At 34.8% G+C, this 25,425-nt stretch overlaps 1 protein-coding gene across 1 annotated transcript in view; it reads right to left on the bottom strand.

Moving 5' to 3' along the window:
- The window catches only part of LOC124359622 (X-linked interleukin-1 receptor accessory protein-like 2), a 72,447-nt gene that overhangs the window by 7,551 nt on the left and 39,471 nt on the right, over window positions 1-25,425 (bottom strand). Inside the window, exons 2-6 of the mRNA XM_046812524.1 lie at window positions 10,553-10,734; window positions 8,373-8,480; window positions 4,627-4,732; window positions 4,315-4,448; window positions 3,085-3,246 (exon numbers count right to left, since the gene is read on the bottom strand). Of these exons, the coding sequence (XP_046668480.1) occupies window positions 3,085-3,246; window positions 4,315-4,448; window positions 4,627-4,732; window positions 8,373-8,480; window positions 10,553-10,734 (692 nt within the window). The remainder of the gene's footprint in view (window positions 1-3,084; window positions 3,247-4,314; window positions 4,449-4,626; window positions 4,733-8,372; window positions 8,481-10,552; window positions 10,735-25,425) is intronic.

The raw sequence follows: 25,425 nt of genomic DNA, 5'->3' as shown, positions 1-25,425 counted from the left end.
CCACCCAGATTGATCCTGGCTGAGATTTATCAAGCATTAAAAGTGATAATGTCACGCATTGGTTACATTCATTGAAAGCTGGTCATGAGAAACATAAATTTGAACATAACTCAGTATTGATTTCTAAATTTTTATCACATTCAAAACATTGGGAATTAGCTTAACACGTTCACTGCTGCGGACGCACATGCGCGCTTGGCGTACGCTTGCCCGTGTGCTGCAGGCGCACTTGCGCGCTTCGTGCAGCGTCGTGGTTGTCCGCCATTTTCATATCCAGCTGACAGTTTCGTGGGATTATGGGTAATGCAAACTTGTTGGTTAGGTTGTTGGCTGTGCTACTGTGTGATTCGTTTGCAATTTGCTTATAATTCAGTGTCAGTACAAATATTGAAAATGAGTGATGAAGAAGCGGGTCCGTCTACCGGGCCCAAACGGTCTCGTACAGTGAATAAGTACATTGATGTAAACAATCTTACAGTGAGTGAATTGGACGAGTTGTATGTGGATTCCGATGAAGATTTTTACTCAGAGAATGAAGATGAATATGTGCCAGAACAAGACTCAAACAGTGAATCTGAAGATGACTTTGAGCAAACAAACTTTGAACATTTGGTTTTTGAAGATCCACAAATTGAATCAGAGATTTTAGAGCCTGATATTTGTAATGTTAACACTAATGATGACATACAAGATGAGGCTTGTAATGAGAACCAAAATGAAAATCAACCTGTAAGACCTAGGCCTAGGCCTAGACGTGCGGATAGGCTACCTCAGGTAAAATGGAATGAGCAAATCAATCTTGTTAATTTACACCATACCAGACCAAATGAACTACTTGTACCTTTGCCAGGGGATGGCACACCTATTGATTATTTTAATTTGATAGCTGATGAGGATTTCATGCAAAAGATTATTGACATGACAAACAATTATGCCTCTGAAGTTTTTTTTACTAATGCAGACTTGGCAGTACATTCCCGTATAAATAAATGGAAGGACTTGACAATGAATGAATTCAAGGTTTTTCTAGGATTACTCCTTCACATGGGAAATATCATCATTCCACGTATAAATGATTATTGGAAAACAGATCAATTGTTCAAAAATATCATTCCTGACTACATGAGTCGTGATCGTTTCTTGATAATTTTGCGTTGCTTACATTTCTGCAACAACAATGAAGAAAATGATGACCGGCTTTTCAAGATTCGAATGATTGTTGATCATTTTAATGACAAAATGAAAAATGTGTAATATCCGGGAAAGGAACTTAGCCTAGACGAGGCTATGGTACTGTGGCGAGGACGTTTGTTTTTTAGACAGTTCATAAAAAATAAACGCCACAAGTATGGTATAAAAATGTATACCCTCACTGAACCAAATGGACTCGTCCTCAATACTCTGATTTATACTGGCCAACAAGACGAATTGGGTGGCAAAGGTCATACTAGTAAAGTGGTGAAGCACTTGGTAGAGGGGAAAGAAAACAATGGCCATGCAATTTACATGGACAATTTCTACAATTCCCATGACCTGTCAAAATCTCTTCTAGAAAAGGGCATATACTGCACAGGAACCTTGCAAGCAAACCGGCAACAGAACCCTCCAGATGTTATAAAGAAGAAGTTGCGGAAAGGTGAAACCATTGCTCAGTACTCCGAGGACCATGTTATGGTAGGAAAATGGCAAGACAAGAGGACAGTGATGTATATTTCTACTGAACACAGCAATGAACTTACTGATACAACAAACAAACGTGGAGCTAGAGTGCAAAAACCTTTGCCCATAATTAAATACAATACATACATGTCAGGGGTAGATAGAAAGGATCAATTGATGGCCTACTATCCCTGTGAGCGTAAAACATTACGTTGGTACAAAAAGCTTTTTGTACACTACCTGCAGATGATGATAATAAATGGATATTTGCTTTGCAATAAATATGCTATTGGCACAAAAATGACTCTGTATGATTACAGACTTGTTGTTATCAAAGCTCTATTGGCCAATAAACCCCGCTTAGCTTTAGCTCTAAGCCCCAAGGAAAAGGATCATTTCCCATCTAAATGCCAAAAAGGTAAGATACATTTATATAATTTACAATTAGCAATAAGCAAATTAGTACCATATTAGTGAAAATAAACCCACTTTGTTCATAACTTTGATAGCATTTTTTATAGAATGTTGCATAAACTCTTTAATTTCAGGAAATAATGGCAAAACGATGAGGAAGAAGTGTAGGAACTGCAAATCCAAGGGCAAAAGGATGGATACAATTTATCACTGCCTAGCTTGTCCCGGCTATCCCGGACTATGTTTGGCATGTTTTACGGAATACCACAAATGAAGCGCCAGTTCCTAAATTCAGATTTCAAATTCAAGGATTTGTTGTACATATATTTTACTGTAAATATATAAAATAGATTTTTGTAAATTATAGAATGTTTTATTTTGATTTCCCATTTGTCAAACTACGCGTATTTTAAAAAATCTATACCACGATTTTGTTCATGAGAGAACAAAGTTACATTACTGACCAAACATTTTATCAATCGTAATTAGTTGTTACATAAACTGGCTAATAATAGAATATCCAAAGACGAAATTTTGGTAGTCATGGTGAAATAAACATGGACGCACAAGTGCGCTTTCAGCATATGACAATGAAAATTCTAGGTCATGTGCTATGGACGCACATGTGCGTCCATCATATATTAATGTATATATATTGTGAGAATGACATAGTTAATATATATACATGATATTATATAAATATATTATGTATAAATACTAATCAAGAGTGCAGCACATGGGGAAAGCCTGTACATATTCGGGCAGCAGTGAATGTGTTAAAACTGATAACCAAATAGACAATTCAGTTATAATATTTAAATGGAAAGATATCAATTAAATTTTTCTTCAACATAATGCTTTAAAACTAAATGTGTTTATGATGATAATGTAATAGGAGCTCCATTTCGGAAACTCTGAACTTAAAAATACTGATAAAAATATTTCAAATAATTATTTTAGTGAAAAACAATGATATCTTATTTAATTATATCAATAAATTTTACAACTTACCATCGACTGGTCTTTTACAAAATTTGAGTTTCACATAAAGGAGAGCAGAGAGAGCGTAGCGATTGTAGACTATAACAAGAGTAGCAGCCAGCAGTATTGTAATGACAATGAACTGCAGTTTGAGCCAGGGAATCTTGTTGGAGGGCAAGCCCATCTCCCAGTCTACATTAGAAACACAAGTAGGGCAAGATTATAATACAAGTTTATCTGGATTAACTACAACATCTTTAACAATGTTAGACGTTACACTTAAGTTATCAAGTCATTCAATATCACAACATATTACTTAATGTTTGGTGTTGTTTGCTTGCATATAAATGAAGCTTAATTTATGAATACACGGATTATATTTATACAACTAAAAATAAGTTCAATTACATAATAACCAAACATGTGTACAATTTATCACACTTAGTTTAACAAGAGCTTCCAAGGAGTGCAATGAATACTTCTAGATAAATTTTAAAGAACATCCTACCTCTTGCGTTCGGTACTAGGATCTATTTGGTAACTTCCGAAAAAGTCTTTTGTATCTTATGATCACCTGGGTGTGAAACCATCATCAGTTATTAAACTTTCTTGTTTACATGATAAATGTCTCAATTTTAAATATATTAATATTTTATTTGCAGGCCTTCATCAAATTAAAATGCAAAGTTGTCCCATGACAAGGAGGGGTGGTTGCTAGTAGCAATTTTAAATCTATCACATTTTGGCTTGTATACTCTATTATAGGACACTTAGATAAATGCACCCTTTTAGATAAAGTAATTAAAAATTTTCTCTACTACATTAACAAGGTTCTATTAATAAATCTGAGTAAGAGAGAAGGCATTGAAGAAAGATTTATAAAACAAACCTACAAGGGCACTAAAATATTGTTGCTGTGGGTGTCTGGTTGTTATTTACAGCTTGTGCTGAACTACTGTTCTAATGTCAGTTCTTGGAGCAGTTAGTGAAGCAATGGTTACTTTGTATGTATGTACAGGTATTCTCTATATATAAATCTATTGTATACTCTATTGTATTTGAAACCCATCATATATTCCTTCATTCCCCTCATTATGAGTTTTTACTTTTGAGTGTTTGTTACTAGAATGTTTGTTTATATTAACCTAGATCTTAGTTATGTGTATGGTAATGTGATTGTGAAAAAATTACAACAAAAACTAAGGTGTTTCAAAATTTCATTTGACCAAGTTTGGAGATTCAGTTTTAACAATAACTCACCTTCTTCTTTCAACTCTGTAGTTAACCGCACAACTTGATCCTCTGTGTTGCTAATACTACAGACATAACTTCCAAAATCAGCTAGATTCACCTTTTCAATGAACAAGTACGCCCCAACTACTTGTTCCTCCTCTCTATAAACATATAAAACACCATATTATGTTTGAGAATAATCAAAGACATACAGTACAGTGCAGTATAATCAGAGATATACTATTTTTCGGTTCAAGAGTCCCATTTTTATTTAATATGTTCCATATGACTTTTAACATGTTAAATAAATTTCTGTAAGAGATAGAATGATGAAGTTACCTGGAAATACGGTGTTGGATGTACCGTCTAGCTTGGGGTGTTGACATGTTCATCCCTGGCCTCTCCCACCACACTTCATTGGTAGCATCTGGCAGATCTATTTTGCCTATAAATTACCAAATACGTAACTATAAAATATTTTAACATTGCTTTCAACAAAATTCTTGTGTTTTCAATTCTATTACCTGTATATTGTTGGCAAAATTGTCCTGAACATTAAACTAACTTAATGATGTGAGTAGAGGAATGTGGTATTGTATTACATGATTTCTAGAGAATCCTCTTAAGTACTAGATGTTTCATTTATTAACATTGGTTAACTAGTTTACACTAGCACAAAAAATCACAGCAAAAATAGTAGCATAGTTGTTCTATTAATTATGTGTTAAAACTTGGCATTAGGCTTCACGAATCACTAAGTTAAAATTTGTATAAGAGGATTTAAAAGTCAAACACAAGATATAGTGGTTTCAGTTTTATTGTGCATAGTAGCGTGAATTGTACCAGTCTAACATGGTGCCATGGATAAATTATGCAAGTGTACATGATCCAAAGTTGTTGGAAAATAACTAAGAGTAGATTATGATGATATAAGTAAGATATACTTCAAAAACAACTGTACAACTGTAAAAGAAGGTCTTATCTTATGAAGTCAGTGGATCAATTGTTCTTTGTCCAAAATTCTTAGAGGCAGTGTGCATACACATACAATTTTTTCGTGAATCCCTGTGTATCACAACGCTTTGATATGATTTGTTTATTTTAAACTAAATTTAGTGTAACACATTATTAGAAGAGACAATCGATTAAATTGCAGATTTTGAAACGTAATGGTACTGATTTCTTGTAAAAGGATGGCAAGCGGAAAAAAATCCTGTTACCTCACATATTAATTGTAACTTTTAAATACATAATTGAAGTAATAACTGTTTGCTTTTGTTATTTTTTATTGCAGGGTGTTCACAAAGGGGTGTCACAAACTTCTATGGGTGATAGTATTCATCATTTCCAAAAACGTCATATAAATATAGGAAGAGAAATGTCTCGTTTATTTTGTAACAGTCATTTTGTATTTTTTTAATAAAAAAGTTATTATTTTTTTAAATTATTTAAGCTAAAGAAACCAAATTTTACATGTAGGTTTGAATAGATAAGAGGAAAATTTAAAAAATTGTAGTATTTCTTTTAATATTAACAAAATTGTGTTTGTTGAAATTGATCAAGTCAAATAACAAAAAAAAACCAGTATAGTTATAAAAACTGTACTAGATCCTATCTATGTTAAAAGTTTTACTAAAATTCCAACGATACTTGTTTAAATGACTGGTCAACTCATAAGTGAGCACGAACACTTTAAAGATACGTTTGCACAAGCCGGGAGTGCCAAAAATGTCACAGTGGAGGGATATCAGTTGTTTGTTGCTCACGGCTTGTGCAAGCGTATCTTTAAGTGGTTGTGCTCCCTTATGCTTGACGCATTTTGTTGAAAAAATATCACTGGAATTGTTATAAAAATAGGCTGATGCCTATCAAAAGACAGCATGTTTACTGCTCCCGGCCTCAAGCGTACCTTTAAAGTGGTCACTTATGGAATTTCGTTGAAAAATTTTTAATGAAAAGCTTCAAATAGTTGGTATCAGGTACATTTTTTATAACTGTAATGGTTTCCTTTGGTTGTTTGACATTAAAAATATTCAACAGATGCCATTTTGTTATTATGAAATGAAATAACACAATTTTTCTCTTATCTATTCAAACCTAAGTGCCAAATTTGGTTTCTTTAACTTTAACTAGTTCAATAGATAATAATTGTTTTATAAGAAAAAAAAACAAAATGGCGGCTAAACGAGACATTTCTCGACCTATGTTTAAATGACATTTTTTGTTTGAAGTGATGAGTACTATCACCCAAAGAAGTTGTACACTTTTGTGAACAGCTTGTATATGTCTCTAATTCCTGGTAATAAGAATAAATGTGCCATTAGAGAATAATAAAAATAATACCACTTCAACAATGGTACCGTAGTATAAAAATAATTTTGTGTAATGAATATATAAAGCAGTATCTTTATACAAGTATTGAGCCCATTGTGGTTAAATATTTTCAGGACAATCTCTATAAAACCTCCTGAAAATGGGCTATGTTCAACTGATCATGCAAGAAAAAGATAATACAACTGGCAAGAATCATAGACTTTCACAATTACCTTGATCTGGACTTCCTAATATAGGATGTATAAGATTAAGTGACAACTGGATAATTTCAATGTATAAAGGAATGTATTTGAAAATATTTGTCTCTGTTTAAGTTCTACTCCCATCCATTGTCTGCACTCTCCACTTAAGTATATATTACATCTATGCTCTAGCAAACAAATAGAATAAACCACAAAATCAGTCACTTTTAGGGATCTTGAAGCACCCACTAGTAACTCGTAGTGAACATCTTTGATTACTCGTAGGATATATCAGAAGAAATTCATTTTGAACCCCAACCCTGTTTAAGCTCTACTCCTGAGTATTAATTTAAGCAACCTACCATTTCTTCCTCATGTGGATTACAGGGAACAATTTGCCAGTTCACCATTCGTTGCAATCACATTTTCATTTACTGAGGTCTCATGCAATAATTTCTGTCAATTATGATCAAAATTGGTCTGAATATCGTTCTTAGGTTTTTTCTTGTATTCTGACCAATTTTCTTACATTTATAAATGACCAAACTAGGGAACCATCTTCAATCACTATAAGACAAAAAATTGTGTATACTTTTCTTGTTCGTTTTGTTTACCTATGCTAAATTTAGCCAGAGCTTTTATGGATTAACTTTGGGTTCATGCCATTAGCCAATTATGAGCGACATCACTTATGACCCAGACCATGAGACATGATCTCTAGTCAACATCATCTAGACAAAAATCTGTATTAAATAACCATATTAAAAAAAGTTTCACCAAAAATCTTTTATACGTCATATGTACAATTTTTAAAAATCTTCAGATAAAGATGCATCAGTAATTTAAACCAGTCCAATGGAACTTGAGATTTTGCTGTCTAATAAAACCTTACAATGCAGTTTCTTATAGAAAACACTGTTTCTTCATTTATTCACCCTAAATATTTAATATAATTTTTGGCAAATCTGTGGAGTTTTCTAATAATAATCATATGATTGTGATTGAACTGTAAAGCAAATTTTTTAATAAAAAAAACTGTTGAAATTAGTAATTTTTCCCCCAATGTAAAAAATTGTATTTGTGATATTTGAAGAAAGTGATGAATTTGTTCCTGTTAACAGAGACTATTAGTAAACAAAAAATTGTAGTGAATAATTTAATTCATTGCCAGTTTTTACCACCATGAGTCTCAAAATAAACAACTTTAGATTCACCTATTTCAGTTAGGTACTTGATAGGCAAGTTTCATATTTCAGAACTGGTGTATTATCTCAACTCTGGATAATAAAATATATTATAAATACAAAAGTTTTATTTATTTTTAAAACTTTTTAATAGAGTGAGGTAATATACAATGGTTTTCACCAACAAACTCTGAATGAAAAATCAAATTAAAACGATATGCCATTCAACCATTCAACCCTAACAGTATTTGAAATATTAAACTTCAATCCATGATGGCTAACAAAATTTAAAATAGTAAAAGTAACTTTTATTTTACGGATACACTGTATATTATTTGTAAACATAATTCTTTATGATGTAGTATAATTGTGAAAATTAACTAACCTACAAAAGCCTCACAATACATTCTGGCGGGTTGCCCAAGCCGCACAAAGTGTTCTGCGGGTAGCTTGTAAGTTGGTAATGGCACATCCATGTAGTTCTTCCTCATATCTAGAACAATACAAAGTGAGACATCTAATGATGTGTAATTGGCAGACTAGAGTGCAATAGTAGTTTATAATATCATATCTAGAACAATACAAAGTGAAACATCTACTGATGTGTAATGGACAGCTTAGAGTGCAATAGTAGTTTATAATATCATATCTAGAACAATACAAAGTGAAACATCTACTGATGTATAATGGACAGCTTAGAGTGCAATAGTAGTTTATAATATCATATCTAGAACAATACAAAGTGAGACATCTAATGATGTGTAATGGACAGCTTAGAGTGCAATAGTAGTTTATAATATCATATCTAGAACAATACAAAGTGAGACATCTACTGATGTATAATGGACAGCTTAGAGTGCAATAGTAGTTTATAATATCATATCTAGAACAATACAAAGTGAGACATCTACTGATGTATAATGGACAGCTTAGAGTGCAATAGTAGTTTATAATACCATATCTAGAACAATACAAAGTGAGACATCTAATGATGTGTAATGGACAGCTTAGAGTGCAATAGTAGTTTATAATATCATATCTAGAACAATACAAAGTGAGACATCTACTGATGTATTAATAATGGACAGCTTAGAGTGCAATAGTAGTTTATAATATCATACAATTATTTTGGACCATTTTGTACTAAAAGTTTGATGAAATTTAAAATTAAATTTTGATTTTTACAAAAGATTTAGGAGATAGTAGTAAACTAAGATGTTTGATAAATTTAGGACAGTAGAGTGTATCTGGGTTGACTAAAACAGTCTAGAAAAAAAATTGGATACAACTCATAAACACTCATCCAAGAAAATGAAATCCATTGCTAAGTGATTCAAAGCCCATATTAAATAAGAGGTTCCACAGTTTCCCACTAACTCTGATGACCCTTTCTAAAGATCAATAAACCCTTAAATTCCTAAAAGAATCTATACAATTGTCAGGACTTTCAATCTGAGTTAAGAGATATGCAGGTCAAACTCCTGTGTGTGACTGTAGCACTTTTTATCAGCACCATCAATCTTGCACTGTATTGATTTCGCCCCCTATTTTGTTTGATATTACAGACCTGTAGCTAGGAGGATGAGCAGAATAAGGCATAAAAGGCAATCTGCCTCTCTTTTTCAATGGAAAAAACATTTTAAATAATTGGTGCAGTAAAACAATTGATGAAAGAAAAACTCCATTACAGACACAATAAAAACAATTAAATCTGTATACATTATGTGTATGTATGTATATATATATATATATATATATATATATATATATATATATATATAAAATAATAGGATTTTTTAAATGACATGGTTTTATATCATATGTGCATTTCTACTACTGTACAATATTATATTAAATAAAATCATGTTTAAAAACTATTTTAGTTATAATTCCATCTCAAAAATAAAATGCTAAGCTTTCCTGCTTACTATAAACTTAATATTTATTTTTCTATACACTTAAAAAAGTAATGAAATATACAGTTCAGATGTTCCATCAGAGCAATTTGGTAATACTATTTTAAATAGTTTAATATTTTTGCCCAGTGGCTTTAAAAATAATGACATTACCTCACTTGAGTTAAACATTCAATAATAATTTTTCTGAGATTTTTTTCCAACCAAGCAACCATATCTCAAACGCTGTAAATAATATAACATAATTGCCACTATCAGGTGGTTATGTTCTTTATGATATGAGGGTAGGACTGGGAAATAATCGACTGCTCCCTTTGAGGACCTTTTCTTTTTCGTCTAAATCCTATGGGCCAATCACTGCTACCACAAACACTGTAACTCAGCAATGGACAGATCTACACGAACATTATCTGGTCCCATGGTGACTCAACATCTTACTGTTTAAGGACAGACTGTTGAAGGAGAAAAAAATTACTCAACATCTTAACCTAATCCCAGAGGACCCCAGTGATTATATGGAACAGAGAAAGTGTCACTCATCCAGCTAGAACCAGGATTAGAAAAGGAAAATGGTGACAAGTCCAACCAGATCTGAAGAGTCAGGATACCAGACTGTACTGTATATTATATGAATACACACAGGACTTACCGAAGACGGTGAGAGAGGCAATGTGAGAGACCTGCCGTGAGTCATTAGCTACTGTACATGTGTAGTTTCCAGCATCCACTGACCCCAGAGCCTGACTGTAGATGGTCTGGTTGGCAGAGTCAGGATACAGTATGAAGCTAGACACATCACCTGGCCAAGGGTATGCCTTGCCATCCTTGAACCTGCAATATCATTTATGTTGTAAAATTCATCCAAATTAGGTGTATCACTATGTAATGTATTATTATATGTACCTTTTAAGAGAACTGAAAACGAAACAACAATACCATTTTTAAATAAAATATAACTTTGACAATATACACCAGATATTCAAAAACTTACCTACCAGTTAATAACATTCTTCTAACTTTTGAATACATACAAAAAAACTATTGAATTTGGATGATTTTTAGAATATTCCAAAAAAACTAAACAAAAATATAAATTTCAATTTAAACACATTCAATAATTAGAAAAACTTAAGGTTGTGTATGGGACTTTTTGTACACCTGATAAATTAAATAGAAACGACCCATGTCAAACAATACAGTCAGAATAATTTAACTAAACTATGACTCAAGAAAATTTAAAAGCATAAACGTTAACTACTAAACTTCTTTAATTCTAAATACATTCTCAGTTAATGAGTTGGATGCATTTGTCCAGCATAGTAGAGCTGTGTGGGAGAACTAGATATCAGCAACAGCTTATTACTGTGTATGACTGCACAATCATGTGTGTAGGGTATTTATGTGCATTATGTACACATGTCACTTTAGAGTACAAAGTATAAAATTGTTTTCATACATGCAAATAAAAGTTATTTTATTTTTCCTTCTATTATACACTTGTAAAATTACCAAATAATATAAATTACAACATTGGTGATCTTATTGAGTTTGTAGCTTGTTTTAAGAAAGGAAATAAGCGAGCTGTTGGCATTATATTTCTTTCAGTTATACAAGCAAACAGTAATCTGGCATGAAAAACACTGCTGCTAAACAAACATTCTAATTTGCAAAATATAATGTCTGCACAACTTAGAAATTTATCTATTGCAATATATGAAGGTAGTATTATTTGTCATAATGAAAAATGATAATAACTAGAGAAATGACTAGTTGGCATCTACTTCATGTTACAGGCACAAGTGTGCTGGGGTGTGCATATTCTTCCACTGTCCCATAGCTATGATTGCGTTTAGCTGATAGGTCTAGTAAAAGGTTAGGACCAGTTCATTTATAAAATTATGATAGTATATTACAAGGCATGACTCTGTTTAGAATAAAAAACAGTCCTTTGATATAAGTGTTCTCCCCGGCCGTATCCTCAGGTGGCCATCTGGATCCTGACAAGCCTTATGTTACATGTCTCTCCAGGTTGCATGGAGAGTATGATTGTAGACTGTAACGGCAGCAGAGCCCGAGGCTGGGGCAGCGCAGTGACTCATGGTTACGTCAGTGTCAGCATATCATTGTCAAAATCAGCGACTGGGCCCCCGGTCGTATCCTCAGGTGGCCATCTGGATCCTGACAAGCCTTATGTTACATGTCTCTCCAGGTTGCATGGAGAGTGTGATTGTAGACTGTAACGGCAGCAGAGCCCGAGGCTGGGGCAGCGCAGTGACTCATGGTTACGTCAGTGTCAGCATATCATTGTCAAAATCAGCGACTAGGCCCCCGGCCGTATCCTCAGGTGACCATCTGGATCCTGACAAGCCTTATGTTACATGTCTCTCCAGGTTGCATGGAGAGTGTGATTGTAGACTGTAACGGCAGCAGAGCCCGAGGCTGGGGCAGCGCAGTGACTCATGGTTACGTCAGCGTCAGCATATCATTGTCAAAATCAGCGACTGGGCCCCCGGCCGTATCCTCAGGTGACCATCTGGATCCTGACAAGCCTTATGTTACATGTCTCTCCAGGTTGCATGGAGAGTGTGATTGTAGACTGTAACGGCAGCAGAGCCCGAGGCTGGGGCAGCGCAGTGACTCATGGTTACGTCAGCGTCAGCATATCACTGTCAACATCAGCGACTGGGCCCTGGCCGTATCCTCAGGTGGCCGTCTAGATCCTGACAAAGCTTATGTTAACACGTGTTTCTCCAGGTTGTATGGAGATTATGATTGTAGACTGTAACGGCAGCAGAATGCCCGAGGCTGGGGCAGCGCAGTGACTCATGGTTACGTCAGCGTCAGCATATCATTGTCAACATCAGCGACTGGGCCCTGGCCGTATCCTCAGGTGGCCGTCTGGATCCTGAGAAGCCTTATGTTACATGTCTCTCCAGGTTTCCTGTTTCCTCAATATTCTCACTTCTTTGTTACCTTCCCATGCAAATGTTATATTCTCCTGTGTTGACATCCTGAAATGTTGACGTGTTTTTCATAATTATGATCTTTTTTAGATGCATACACACTACGCTCTTACGCTCATTAAAGATATTGCATTACTGAATATGTCATGTTCTTTATTGTGTACAATATTTATAAAATTGGGAAGATCATATGAGGAGTAAAATGTGTATTAAAAACCATGAATACACTATTATAACGTATTCTTAAAAGAAGTTACCTTCAACGTGTTTACAAAGTAAACTGGATAAATATGAAAATAACGAATAAACAAGCGTTAAGTTTATAATCCAGCATAGGCCTTATGAATGTTGATAACCAATCTGAAATAACAAACATTCGAAATAATTGAGGAACTTCACACTTAAGATAAAGTGAAGTACATAATTATAATCAAACAAGGTAATCCTTGAACCCAATTTTCCGAGGCATTTACAGGCAAACATTCAAAGCTTGACATAGTACTCGTTGCTTTAATTTAAATTTGAACGTGTCCCAAGAAGAACCAGTTCATTCATTTCAACCTCCCTTTGTTTTACGACACTCAAAAGTGAACACGACTCGGAAATTGTCCTCGACGTGAACAGGTATATTATATCCTGAGCTGAAATTTAAAATGCCTAACTTTTGTAGTGACATAATTTTGCTGTTGTCATACTTCTTTAGTAGGTAGTCATTTTTCTGCAGCCTGAGAGAACCATCAAACATTTTCAAATTTCACTAACAAAAAATATACAGTAAAAAAAAACATTCATGGTTTTAACTTAATTCAGTAACATACACATATTAGATCTGCCAATATGCGCGTATAGTACGAATTATATGTAGGCTACAATTTAATTTAAAATGTACAAATATGCAGTGAATTAACAAGTTATTGCATACTTAACATTAGAAAGATGACCGACGTCATTGCATAATTTTGCAGCAAATGTATGTGTAGCGGGTTACAACAGTACAGCAATGTACAGTACGTGAATGCAGAGTTGCTTATCTACGCTTCATCATGCAAATACCGACATGAATGATATAACTTCCCGCTCTGGGACCAGCAGTAACGGCGTCATTGGTGCTGACACTTGGCTGCTGAGACCGCTTGATCAGCACTCGGCGTCCATGCTGCTGCTAGCAGGCTGTAGTGCACCTGTTCCGTTCTACTTGCACGTTCCGAGAACCTGCCAATTTGTCCACACGTGGTGTAGACTTCTGCAACTGTCTGCCTTCTCGACAATAACACCACCTGCTGTACCTCGTAGTCTATACATCTCGACAATAACACCGCATGCTGTACCTCGTAGTCTATACATCTCGACAATAACACCGCCTGCTGTACCTCGTAGTCTATACATCTCGACAATAACACCGCCTGCTGTTCCTCGTAGTCTATACATCTTGACAATAACACCTCCTGCTGTACCTCGTAGTCTATACATCTCGACAATAACACCTCCTGCTGTACCTCGTAGTCTATACATCTTGACAATAACACCACCTGCTGTACCTCGTAGTCTATACATCTCGACAATAACACCTCCTGCTGTACCTCGTAGTCTATACATCTTGACAATAACACCTCCTGCTGTACCTCGTAGTCTATACATCTCGGCAATAACACCGCCTGCTGTACCTCGTAGTCTATACATCTCGACAATAACACCTCCTGCTGTACCTCGTAGTCTATACATCTCGACAATAACACCTCCTGCTGTACCTCGTAGTCTATACATCTCTGCAATAACACCGCCTGCTGTACCTCGTAGTCTATACATCTCGACAATAACACCTCCTGCTGTACCTCGTAGTCTACACATCTCGACAATAACACCGCCTGCTGTACCTCGTAGTCTATACATCTCTGCAATAACACCGCCTGCTGTACCTCGTAGTCGATACATCTCGACAATAACACCTCCTGCTGTACCTCGTAGTCTACACATCTCGACAATAACACCGCCTGCTGTACCTCGTAGTCTATACATCTCGACAATAACACCACCTGATGTACCTCGTAGTCTATACATCTCGACAATAACACCGCCTGCTGTACCTTGTAGTCTATACATCTCGACAATAACACCACCTGATGTACCTCGTAGTCTATACATCTCGACAATAACACCACCTGATGTACCTCGTAGTCTATACATCTCGACAATAACACCGCCTGCTGTACCTTGTAGTCTATACATCTCGACAATAACACACCGCCTGATGTACCTCGTAGTCTATACATCTCGACAATAACACCGCCTGCTGTACCTCGTAGTCTAGTCTATACATCTCGACAATAACACCACCTGATGTACCTCGTAGTCTATACATCTCGACAATAACACCGCCTGCTGTACCTTGTAGTCTATACATCTCGACAATAACACCGCCTGCTGTACCTTGTAGTCTATACATCTCGACAATAACACCACCTGATGTACCTCGTAGTCTATACATCTCGACAATAACACCGCCTGCTGTACCTTGTAGTCTATACATCTCGACAATAACACCGCCTGCTGTACCTCGTAGTCTATACATGACATCACATGTATAGACTACGAGGTACAATACATTGTATTGTATTGTTTCTTCATCACCGAGTATTGGATATACCTCGGTGACTGGGCCTTGTACGAGTATTAGATACTCTTATCGAGGTCGTACAGTATGAAATTGTGTCTGTATTTTCTCACTTCCATGCTCATAAGCAGGATTAGTATTATATTTTGTACGTAAATATCGCTCATATTTGGTAAATTAAAGAATCTATGAGTACACATTTAATGTTTTACCTGTTCTTCAGAATAATTTCGTTTCTCTCTTGATATATCTTTACCTTTTCCCCAATTAAAATTAACTTTGTGTGTCTAAAAATGTTTGAATGCAGCCTTTCCCCTAAAATTGAAGTAGATATATGCGAATTAAAACTAGAAGTAGCGACAAGATTTAATCAATTAAATGACAAATTGTAAACTTGTAGGCCACAATTTAATGTCTTGAGCAGTTGGAATATTGTACAGTAAGTAGCACCGACTGCTCGAATATTTCACATTAAGTTTCATATTAAAATATAAATATGTCAGTTCAAGTACACGTTGCACTGCTGCAACGACCCTCCCTCCCCCACCCACTCTGTCTACCAAACAGACTCCATTTACTGGAGATTCCGACTAATGAGATTATTAAACCAGTGGTGGACGAGCGAACTTTATTGCAATTCCAGGAACATTGCGTCAGATTCAACCGGGAAATCAATCTCCATCAGTGTGTACCACATACGTATACACACTGTACTATACAAACGCATGGGACATTTGGGAACACGACATGTTACTATCCTATGTTGTGTAATATACAATAATATAAGTATGTTATCGTCCGGAATAAGACTCCGGCCACATAAGAATCAATATAGAAGCTCAAAGTTTATACACTGTTAGAAGTTCAATGTTTTCTTGGAATAAATCCAATTACGATTCAAAGACATATAACAAGAATTTTATGTTAGAGATGTAGCCTCGAAAAGTGTTTTATAATAAATAACATAATATGAATAAACTTTTAACACCTTTAAACTTTTATTTTCTTATACGATGTACATTTCGGAATCATTGATTCCATCTTCAGGTACAAAATAAGGTAAAAAAACACATGACAAATTGATTTTAATTATTTATTTTACAATTAACTTAACCTTATTTTGTACCTGAAGATGGAATCAATGATTCCGAAATGTACATCGTATAAGAAAATAAAAGTTTAAAAGTGTTAAAAGTTTATTCATATTATGTTATTTATTAACAAGAATTATTTAAAATGCAGTCACTCAACTTGAATCTATAAAATGTCTCGAGAAAATGTGGAATTTTTTTACCGCTTCCAAGTAACATAATAACCCAGTCGCTCATACAGTTAATCTAACTTCTTACTCCCCGAAAATGATCTGCCAAGACAGCGAACGACAGACAGGAAGGTAATACTCGGATGTAGCGGAGACAGACCGGAAACTTTTCTCATTGTGATTCGTCTGGTGATCTACACGGCAGTGACAGCGATTGCGCCCCACCCCCTCCCTATTCTATTGTTGACGTTCCATTCTCATTTCATGCTCCAGCTCATGATAATTAAACCCCGTCTTCTGTCGCCTGCAGTGCCCGTTCGTTCTTTAACTTGAGAAACTAAACTATCACAGCGATGACTCAGATAATTTAGTAAAACATATTTTTAGTGCACACAATTCTTTTGCCTGCTGGGCAGAATAATCACAAAAACGTTAAAACGTTTTTGTATAAATAAATGTACATAAACCACTATTTATTCCCATACTCATTTTACAATACAGAGTATGATTAGGGCTTCACTGGGAGGGGGGGGGGTGTGAATATGATTGAAGAGCACACTATACAATAGGTATGGAATAAGTCTAAATTCATCACAAATTATTTAGGACTAATTTAAAATTAAGTATTTAAATAATTTATTTCAAACAAGTTGGATTGCTGTTACACATGCATTTTAAGGCCTTGGGGGTGGGGGGTTCTATTCCCCTCCAAGACATTCATAATATTGTAAATAAAAATAAATCGCTAAATGTGTTGCTAAGCGCTAATTTCGAGAATTGCCAAACCGATTTCGCTAATTCTTTTTTAACATTCGTTGAAGTCCGAGGAAGGTTTATATAAAAATAAAGATTGACAAAGTTTCCCGGAACATTTTAAAATTTGCAAAAATAATTTAAATATTTGTTTCACGGTTCAAATTGAACTGTCACTATACATACACCTGTTGACACTTGCGGCAGAAGTTAGTTCGCCTAAGAGGCTGAAACATTTGTTTACGTTTTAAGTTGAGAAAATATTGTGGTTTATCAGCGATGTAATGCAGATAGCAAAGCCAAAGTTACTAACTTCAGTTTTATTCCAGATTTCATCAGTAACAAATGTAAAAAAAAACATCAGAGTACTCGAAACTAGTTGAGTAATTGGCTTCCTTGACATTGAGAGATGACATTTTACTGTGGCGGACCGAAGTAGTTATTTGTGACCTACATATTTATATATTTTCTTTAATAGGCAAAGTCAGATATGACACTGTAAACACATTGGGCCTGAAGCAAATTTAAACGACCGGAAGCAGGCGCTTCTGAACGCTTCTCATTCCTTTGTATGAGCATATTTTATACAACGCCACAAAAAGGCAAACTCTACTATGGCACTGGAAATATATTATACCAAAACTAGATGACAAGGGTTGGAAGTAAACACATTTTTACAGATGTATGTTTCGAGGCAATAAGGCGAACTCAGTCGTGGCGTCGGCAATGCCATTCATGAGAAATTCTACTACACGCCCAAAACCTGATACGAGAGTCAATCATAAATTCTCTAAACTTGTCTTTTATGTATGCAGTACGTTTAAAAATAATATAAAGCACCATCATACAAATCGTACAAGCTCCTTTTAATAAATAGGCCATCATCTCGAGTTTGAATATGATATACGAAGCCATAGGACGTACAGCTAGTAAAGAAAATATTATCGTGGTGGATTGTTCAAAGGCACTGTCCCAAAAATACAAAGCTCTCCAGAACTTACGAAATTCATTAAAACACTCTATTTTAACAGGATGCTCTTTATTCACATCGCAGATAAGGTATTATTACCGAGCGTTGTGTACTTGAACTGTTATCAGAGAGCCATAAGATTCACAACACACATCGGGCACTGATATAGATAAAATATAGACAGCCAGTCCTAGGACTGGCAGCGCACCACAACGTTTCGCGGAACTAACGCGATGTGACGGTGACACCATCTGTATTATTTAGTACAGAAGATAACAACTAGGACAGATATTGCAGTGCCACTTCTAGAGAATGTACCCTCACTCCTATATTGCACACTCTATACAATACCTAGATTGTGACTGGCAGCGCACCACAACGTTTCGCGGAACTAACGCGATGTGACGGTGACACCATCTGTATTATTTAGTACAGAAGATAAGAACTAGGACAGATATGGCAGTGCCACTTCTAGAGAATGTACCCTCACTCCTATATTGCACACTCTATACAATACCTAGATTGTGACTGGCAGCGCACCACAACGTTTCGTGGAACTAACGCGATGTGACGGTGACACCATCTGTATTATTTAGTAGGTACAGAAGATAACAACTAGGACAGATATTGCAGTGCCACTTCTAGAAAATGTACCCTCACTCCTATATTGCACACTCTATACAATACCTCTTAGGTTGTGACTGACAGCGCAGTACTACATAACGTGGAACTAACGCGATGTGACGGTAACACCGGCTGTGTTATTTAGTACAGAAGATAACAACTAGGACATACATTGCAGTGCCACTTCTAGAGAATGTACCCTCACTCCTATATAGCACACTCTTTACAATACCTCCTAGGTTGTGACTGGCGGAAAAAAGAAAATACGGAAGTAAACGAGACAGTATAACATGGGCTATGAACCACTGAGATACGGTAATAACTATTTGTTTGTAATCAATTAATTTATTATTAAAATTCTCACGTTGGGTGGTGGGGTGTCGATTAACATAGTATTCTGTAGCAAGAGGTGTACCATAGTTTTAACACATTGACAGCGGCCGGCGTATATTATTACTACACCGGTTGTGCTAGTCTGTACATCACTATAGCCGCAGGGAAGATCTTAAAACGTATTATTTAGCTAATTTTGTATTATAGTTTAATAGCGTATTATGTAGCTTGAAATGTATAATTTTTTAGCGGTTTAAAACCTATTGCCTGTGTACAGATTTATATTTTAACTTTTTTTACAGTACCTACATTCTTAAACCATTTGTTGTACATTTTATTGAATTGGCTACTGTTTTAGCGGTCTATGGATGTATGTTTTGCACGGGGAAAACTTTCGTTTCGCACTACAAAACGGCAAGCTTGTTCGCTCTGTAGCCGCTAGGTGCAGGACTATCGCGGCCATTTTGATGTCAGGATGTCCTTTCAGTGGCTATCTAGGCGTGCTAATGAGAGGTTCGCATGGGGAGAAAAATCATTCGTTTCGATTCACGAATGTTTGTTTTCCGCATGCTTTAAAAGTAGAAGGACAGCTCTAGATAGATACGTTAGAAAACGTAAACAAATCCTTATATAAAAATCTCAACTGAACTAATAAAAGTTGGCGTTACTGAAAAATCTGTTAAGAGAGCTGAAGAGGGGAATATAAACCACAATAACATATAACATTATATATGATAGGGAAAATACCAAAACGCTTCTCTAATTTAGTGTTTTACAATGTTTCCTACTCTTCGTTTACTCATATTGTTATTGAAATATCGCATCGTCTGGATCCATCCCTGCTTCTGTAACATTTCTTTGGTTTGGGATTTCTTATGTTTGGTTACTTAAGCTCCAATTTAAAAGTAGTCAAAATCTACAAAATAAATTCATACTTTACTATTAGTTGCTATGTTGACTGTAACACACTACAACACTTCCAACACCAAACAGTCCTTGCAAAGAGACTAAAATATACTGGTTTGAATAAATCTACGAAATACTAATGTATTTATTAATGAATCCAACGTAAATTTGATTAACTTACTGTACCATTTAATAGCAGTATTTAAAGGATCCTCAATTGATTTCAGCACAATTAATATAAATTTATATTCCATTTCACTACTAGTTCTGTCCTGACAGGATTTAAAAATGTATTAAAAATAAAAAAAATTATACTTATTAATAATAAATTATTAATAATAAATAAATAAAAATAAAAAGATCAATATCTTTTCTAGCTAAAAAAAAAGCCATAGTGTAATTTAATCTTGGAAGAAAATGAGTCTTTCTGTTAATTATAATTATAACCTTTACCCAATTACATTGTACCTTACCTTATAATTACTTAAAACATAAATTACTTTATTCAAACTTTACTGAAACGTCAAAACCATTAATTGAATTTAAAATATAAATTAAACGAAACAATATCAAACAATAAAAGCATAAGTACAACGAGATATAAAACAACAATAGAGGCTGTGTTTACAAGATTTTATTCCAGAATTTGTATTTCTTCTTTCAGTTATCATAAACCTATAAATTCATTTTTAAAATATAATGACAATGAAAATGAGGTAATTACTTCAGAAATACAAGATTGTAGTGAAAATGATGCTGATCAAATTGTACAAACTAATACAAACGGTAACAGTGAAAATGTATAAATATTTATTACTTTAATATTTAGAAGTCAGTAAGTAATCATTGTTATATATGAAATGTAAATATTATTATAAAAGTATGTATACAATTAAAAGAAAATATAACACTTTTTTGTTAAAGAATTTAGTGTCTCATATTATTTTAAGATATAAAAAATAACCATCTAATAACCAGCAAACGTTTTTTTTGACGTGACAACGTCTTAAATTAGGTTGCGGCTCGGAGTCACTCATGAAAAAGTGTAACGCCCGGTAACGTTACGATGCCCGTCCAGTGGGTCCGCCGCACGGGATCCGCACGGGATAAAGCAGATAACTGTGGGTCCGCCGCACGGGATAAAGCAGATAACTATGTTTATTCGTGAAAATGTGGAGTGCTTAGATTCGTCATTTACAACAACTACAACAATAAAGGTAAATAATTGTACACTGATATTTCATTATCGTAAACTATGATTGATTGATTAATTGTTAGATTGACACAAAAGTTGAGAAACTGAGTTTATAGGTTATGTCATACTATTGACAAATGTTGATAGTGTTAAGTAAATTATTAGTTTAAATCACTCTGCAATCAATCGTAATTCAGTCGATTGAGAAGAAACAGCGCGTATTGCTAGTCAAACATTTAAAATAACAAATTATAACCTCTAACCTGTCATAACAGTGCGACCAAACAAACGAACTAAACCGACCAATCACCACGCGCGGAGTTAGAATTTAACTGTGTTTAGCAAGAATTTCAAATTCCAATTTTAGTAAATGTTTTATTCAACTTTACCATTTACAATAACAAATTTTAATTAATTTCAAATTATGTACAATGTTTTAGTAAACAAAATATATTTCTATAGTTAAAATTTGTGCAATTCTTATTTTCATTCAATTCCTTGTTCCTATTGTGCAATTTAATAATATTCATATCAATAAATATTCTACCGAGAAAAAGACGTTGTCACGTAAAATCTTCGCCCGTAAAACCGACTTTACAGGCAACCATAATTTTTTTTTTTTTCAAGAAATATTTTCACAATCCGTTTATAAGAAGTAGTTACTTCTGTCGGTCAATCCAGCGACTGCCTTTCCATTTTATTGTAAATAAATAGTATTAAACCACAAAATATGCATCAAAGTATTAATTGTAGTTTGGTAATTGAGTTTGCGACAAAGTAGTATGTTACAAATAAACATGGCACTAACTAGCACTAACGTAACATCAAAAGTATTAATTGTAGTTTGGTAATTGAGTTTGCACCAAAGAAGTCTGTTTCAAATAAACATGGCACTAACTAGCACTAACGTAACATCAAAAGTATTAAAATTGTAGTTTGGTAATTGAGTTTGCACCAAAGTAGTCTGTTTCAAATAAACATGGCACTAACGTAACAGCTAATCATTGATAAAATGCAGGGGACATTGATGACTTCCTTATCCTCTTTTTGAATAAATATATGAGTATTAAAGCGTGAACTATAAACATTTGTAACAACTGAAGAATCTAATGAATGTTGTACAGCGAAAAGATCCGCGACGATGAAAACAAATGCTGGAAAATTGATTAATATTTATTTAGACACTACTTTCAATTCGGACATTAATTACACGACCATTGTTACACGCTGCACCTACGGCTACGTTACACCACTCCTTGTGTTTGTGTTTGGTTAGCCTAGGACTCCATTTCACAGAACAGTGCCCTTGTTGTTTTGGTGAAAGTCTGCGGCAGAAGCCCGGGGGAAATAACAATAGAAACAAATGTTACACTGCATTGTTTTCCCACAAAGTTTCAGCTTGGGACATCAACACAACATGATCTTTCCTTCGTTCCAAGAGCTGCTGGCTCATCTTGCGCGGAGTATCCTGATCATTTCGCTATTAAGACAGACAATCGACACCCATTTCACTGAAATTTCGGGCGTACTTCGTGTAAGGAATGAAAACTTACCACACAAACGAAAGAGCACTCAAGGAACATAAATACAAATTCCAGAACTCTCAGTGGAATGATTGATTCCTGGAATATTTTACATTCTCAATGCCCAGTGTTCAGTTTATTTTCAACACAAAAGATATATTACATTATTTGAGGAAACTAAAAAATTGAAAAGCTTAAGATAATTGGCCATTACCTTGTGTAGAAACTCTGCCCAGTACGGCTGGTCTTGTTACCTTTTCCGAGTAACGAGCGCCCGGCTGGGACAAAACTTCCCCGAACAGTTTTCATTTACATTTACGACTGACTTCCTTTTCAACTGATAATCGAACTTGATTGTTAACAGCTGTGCTCACCTTGTCTTCCCACCCATCATTACGATAAACAGCGGTTGTCTTCTTCACTCACCGTCAGGTACTGGGAACCCGGACTTGGCCTGCTTCATGGACAACAACAGCTTACTTCAGCGATTTATGCGCATTTTGGGAATAACTGAATATGAGTATGTCACACATGTAGGTGAATATTAATAAAAGAGCAAAGATCAAACAATTACGACGTTTATTCAGTGAGGAGAATGCTGACATTATTCATATAAATATGCATACTCTTCATTAAGTTTAGTTATTATTACATAAAAATTGCCATATTAGGATTTGTACATTATGAAGCAAAAACATCGACATTAATGCACACATGTTTATCGGCACAATATTGAATTCTGGAATATGTCAATCCAACATCAATAAATGCATAAACTATCAAAACAACATCTTTTAAAAACTAATCTCGAAAAGGGAACATACATATCTGTTATTTCTACATCTCAAGTTCCTACCTTCGAAAGATGTTTACAAACTTTGTGAGATTGTTGATAGAAGTTTATTTTTCAACATTTTAAAATAATTATTTTACCTTCTTCAACAAAATAATCTGAATAAGAATAATGTAATAAATGTGAGTTATAAGGTAAGATTGGTTGTTGTTTACTTATAAACTTTACTTATATATATTAAGTTTAAGTATAATTCTAGTTTCTTCAGCGTTTTGTACTTTCCAAACCTCACATTTATTTCCATTATAGTTTCATTTCATTTCCGTGTTCCTGGCTTATATTTTCCTTTGTTTTAAACAGTTAATAAAAGTCATTATATTCTTCAGCAACTATAATGTCTTCTTTTCTTATTTTTTTAAATTACTGAGTTGTATAAGTATACATTTCTGTATATTGAACGTTTATTACTACCCTGTAAGTTTCTGTAATATTTCATAATCGTTACACTTTTCTTCGTTACTTAGAGTAAGTCTTATCTTACTTTTTTCATTTCTTCGAGATAATAGGCCATAGTTGTGCAGTGTTTCCTTTTTTCGTTGTTTTCTATCTTCTTCAACCTTTTTTGCTAGTTTTAACAAGACATTCATAGCTAGTAGACTTTTTCCCTCATTAGCCTTGTGTTGCTGGTTAACATTATTTTATGGATGTTAGCCTATATCCAAAACCGTAATTTAAAACAGAAAGCAAATTTGAAGCAATTAAATATTTATAACAAACGATAAGTCGCCAAAGACCAGTTTAAACTGTGTTCAAAGAATAGAGTAAAGTGGTTTGTCACAGGAAACACAAGCAAGAAACCAATCGCGTTCCAGAAGACTAATTTGAGTGCTGGGAGATTTCGTGTCTGGCGAGTGATTCAACAGGTGTACCGGAGCTATGGTTATTCCTCGAAACGGCAGGAATGTCGGCTTCAAATTGGCAGTTCAGCTTAGGTCTGTTGCTGGACGGACAGGCCTAGCGCCCGGAGCACTGGTGAATCATTGGGACTGGACTATCCTGTTGGTGATGGGGCTTTACTAACAGCTATGCTACAGGCGGTAGTGGAACATCAGGCATGTAAACGTAAATGTTACAAAGTAGGAAAGGTTAGCCGCAGTCGCCTACTTCATTCACGTATTGCTGCTGCTATTTATATTGACAACGTTGTATTATCACAACATCAGGGAGATTTATGTGTTTGATTTCTTTGTAGATTTAAGACGTGTTGAATAGTTCATATGAACTTGTCTGAGTGAAACAACGAGTTCATAAAAAATCTTATTTTCAGCTTCCTTCTTGAAAGTTTAATCGTATAACTTAGTCGCCGTAATCCTTTTAATACTTACTCCCAAATAATTTGTCAGGCTGCAGGCTGAGTGAATTAACGTTTCATTTATAAACCTGTTAGTAGACGGTAATAAATGTATAAAAATCATATATTTAAATATGAACATTTTATTGGTCATGAAGTTCCTTTGCTAGATAGTACATTATGCACTTCACGATCTAGTCTCAGGCCATGGCATGGTAAGAGTAGAGTTGTTCACAATA

Source organism: Homalodisca vitripennis, chromosome 4 (assembly GCF_021130785.1).
Source record: "Homalodisca vitripennis isolate AUS2020 chromosome 4, UT_GWSS_2.1, whole genome shotgun sequence".
Lineage (NCBI taxonomy): Eukaryota > Metazoa > Arthropoda > Insecta > Hemiptera > Cicadellidae > Homalodisca > Homalodisca vitripennis.
This window is presented reverse-complemented; position numbering and strand designations above follow the sequence as displayed.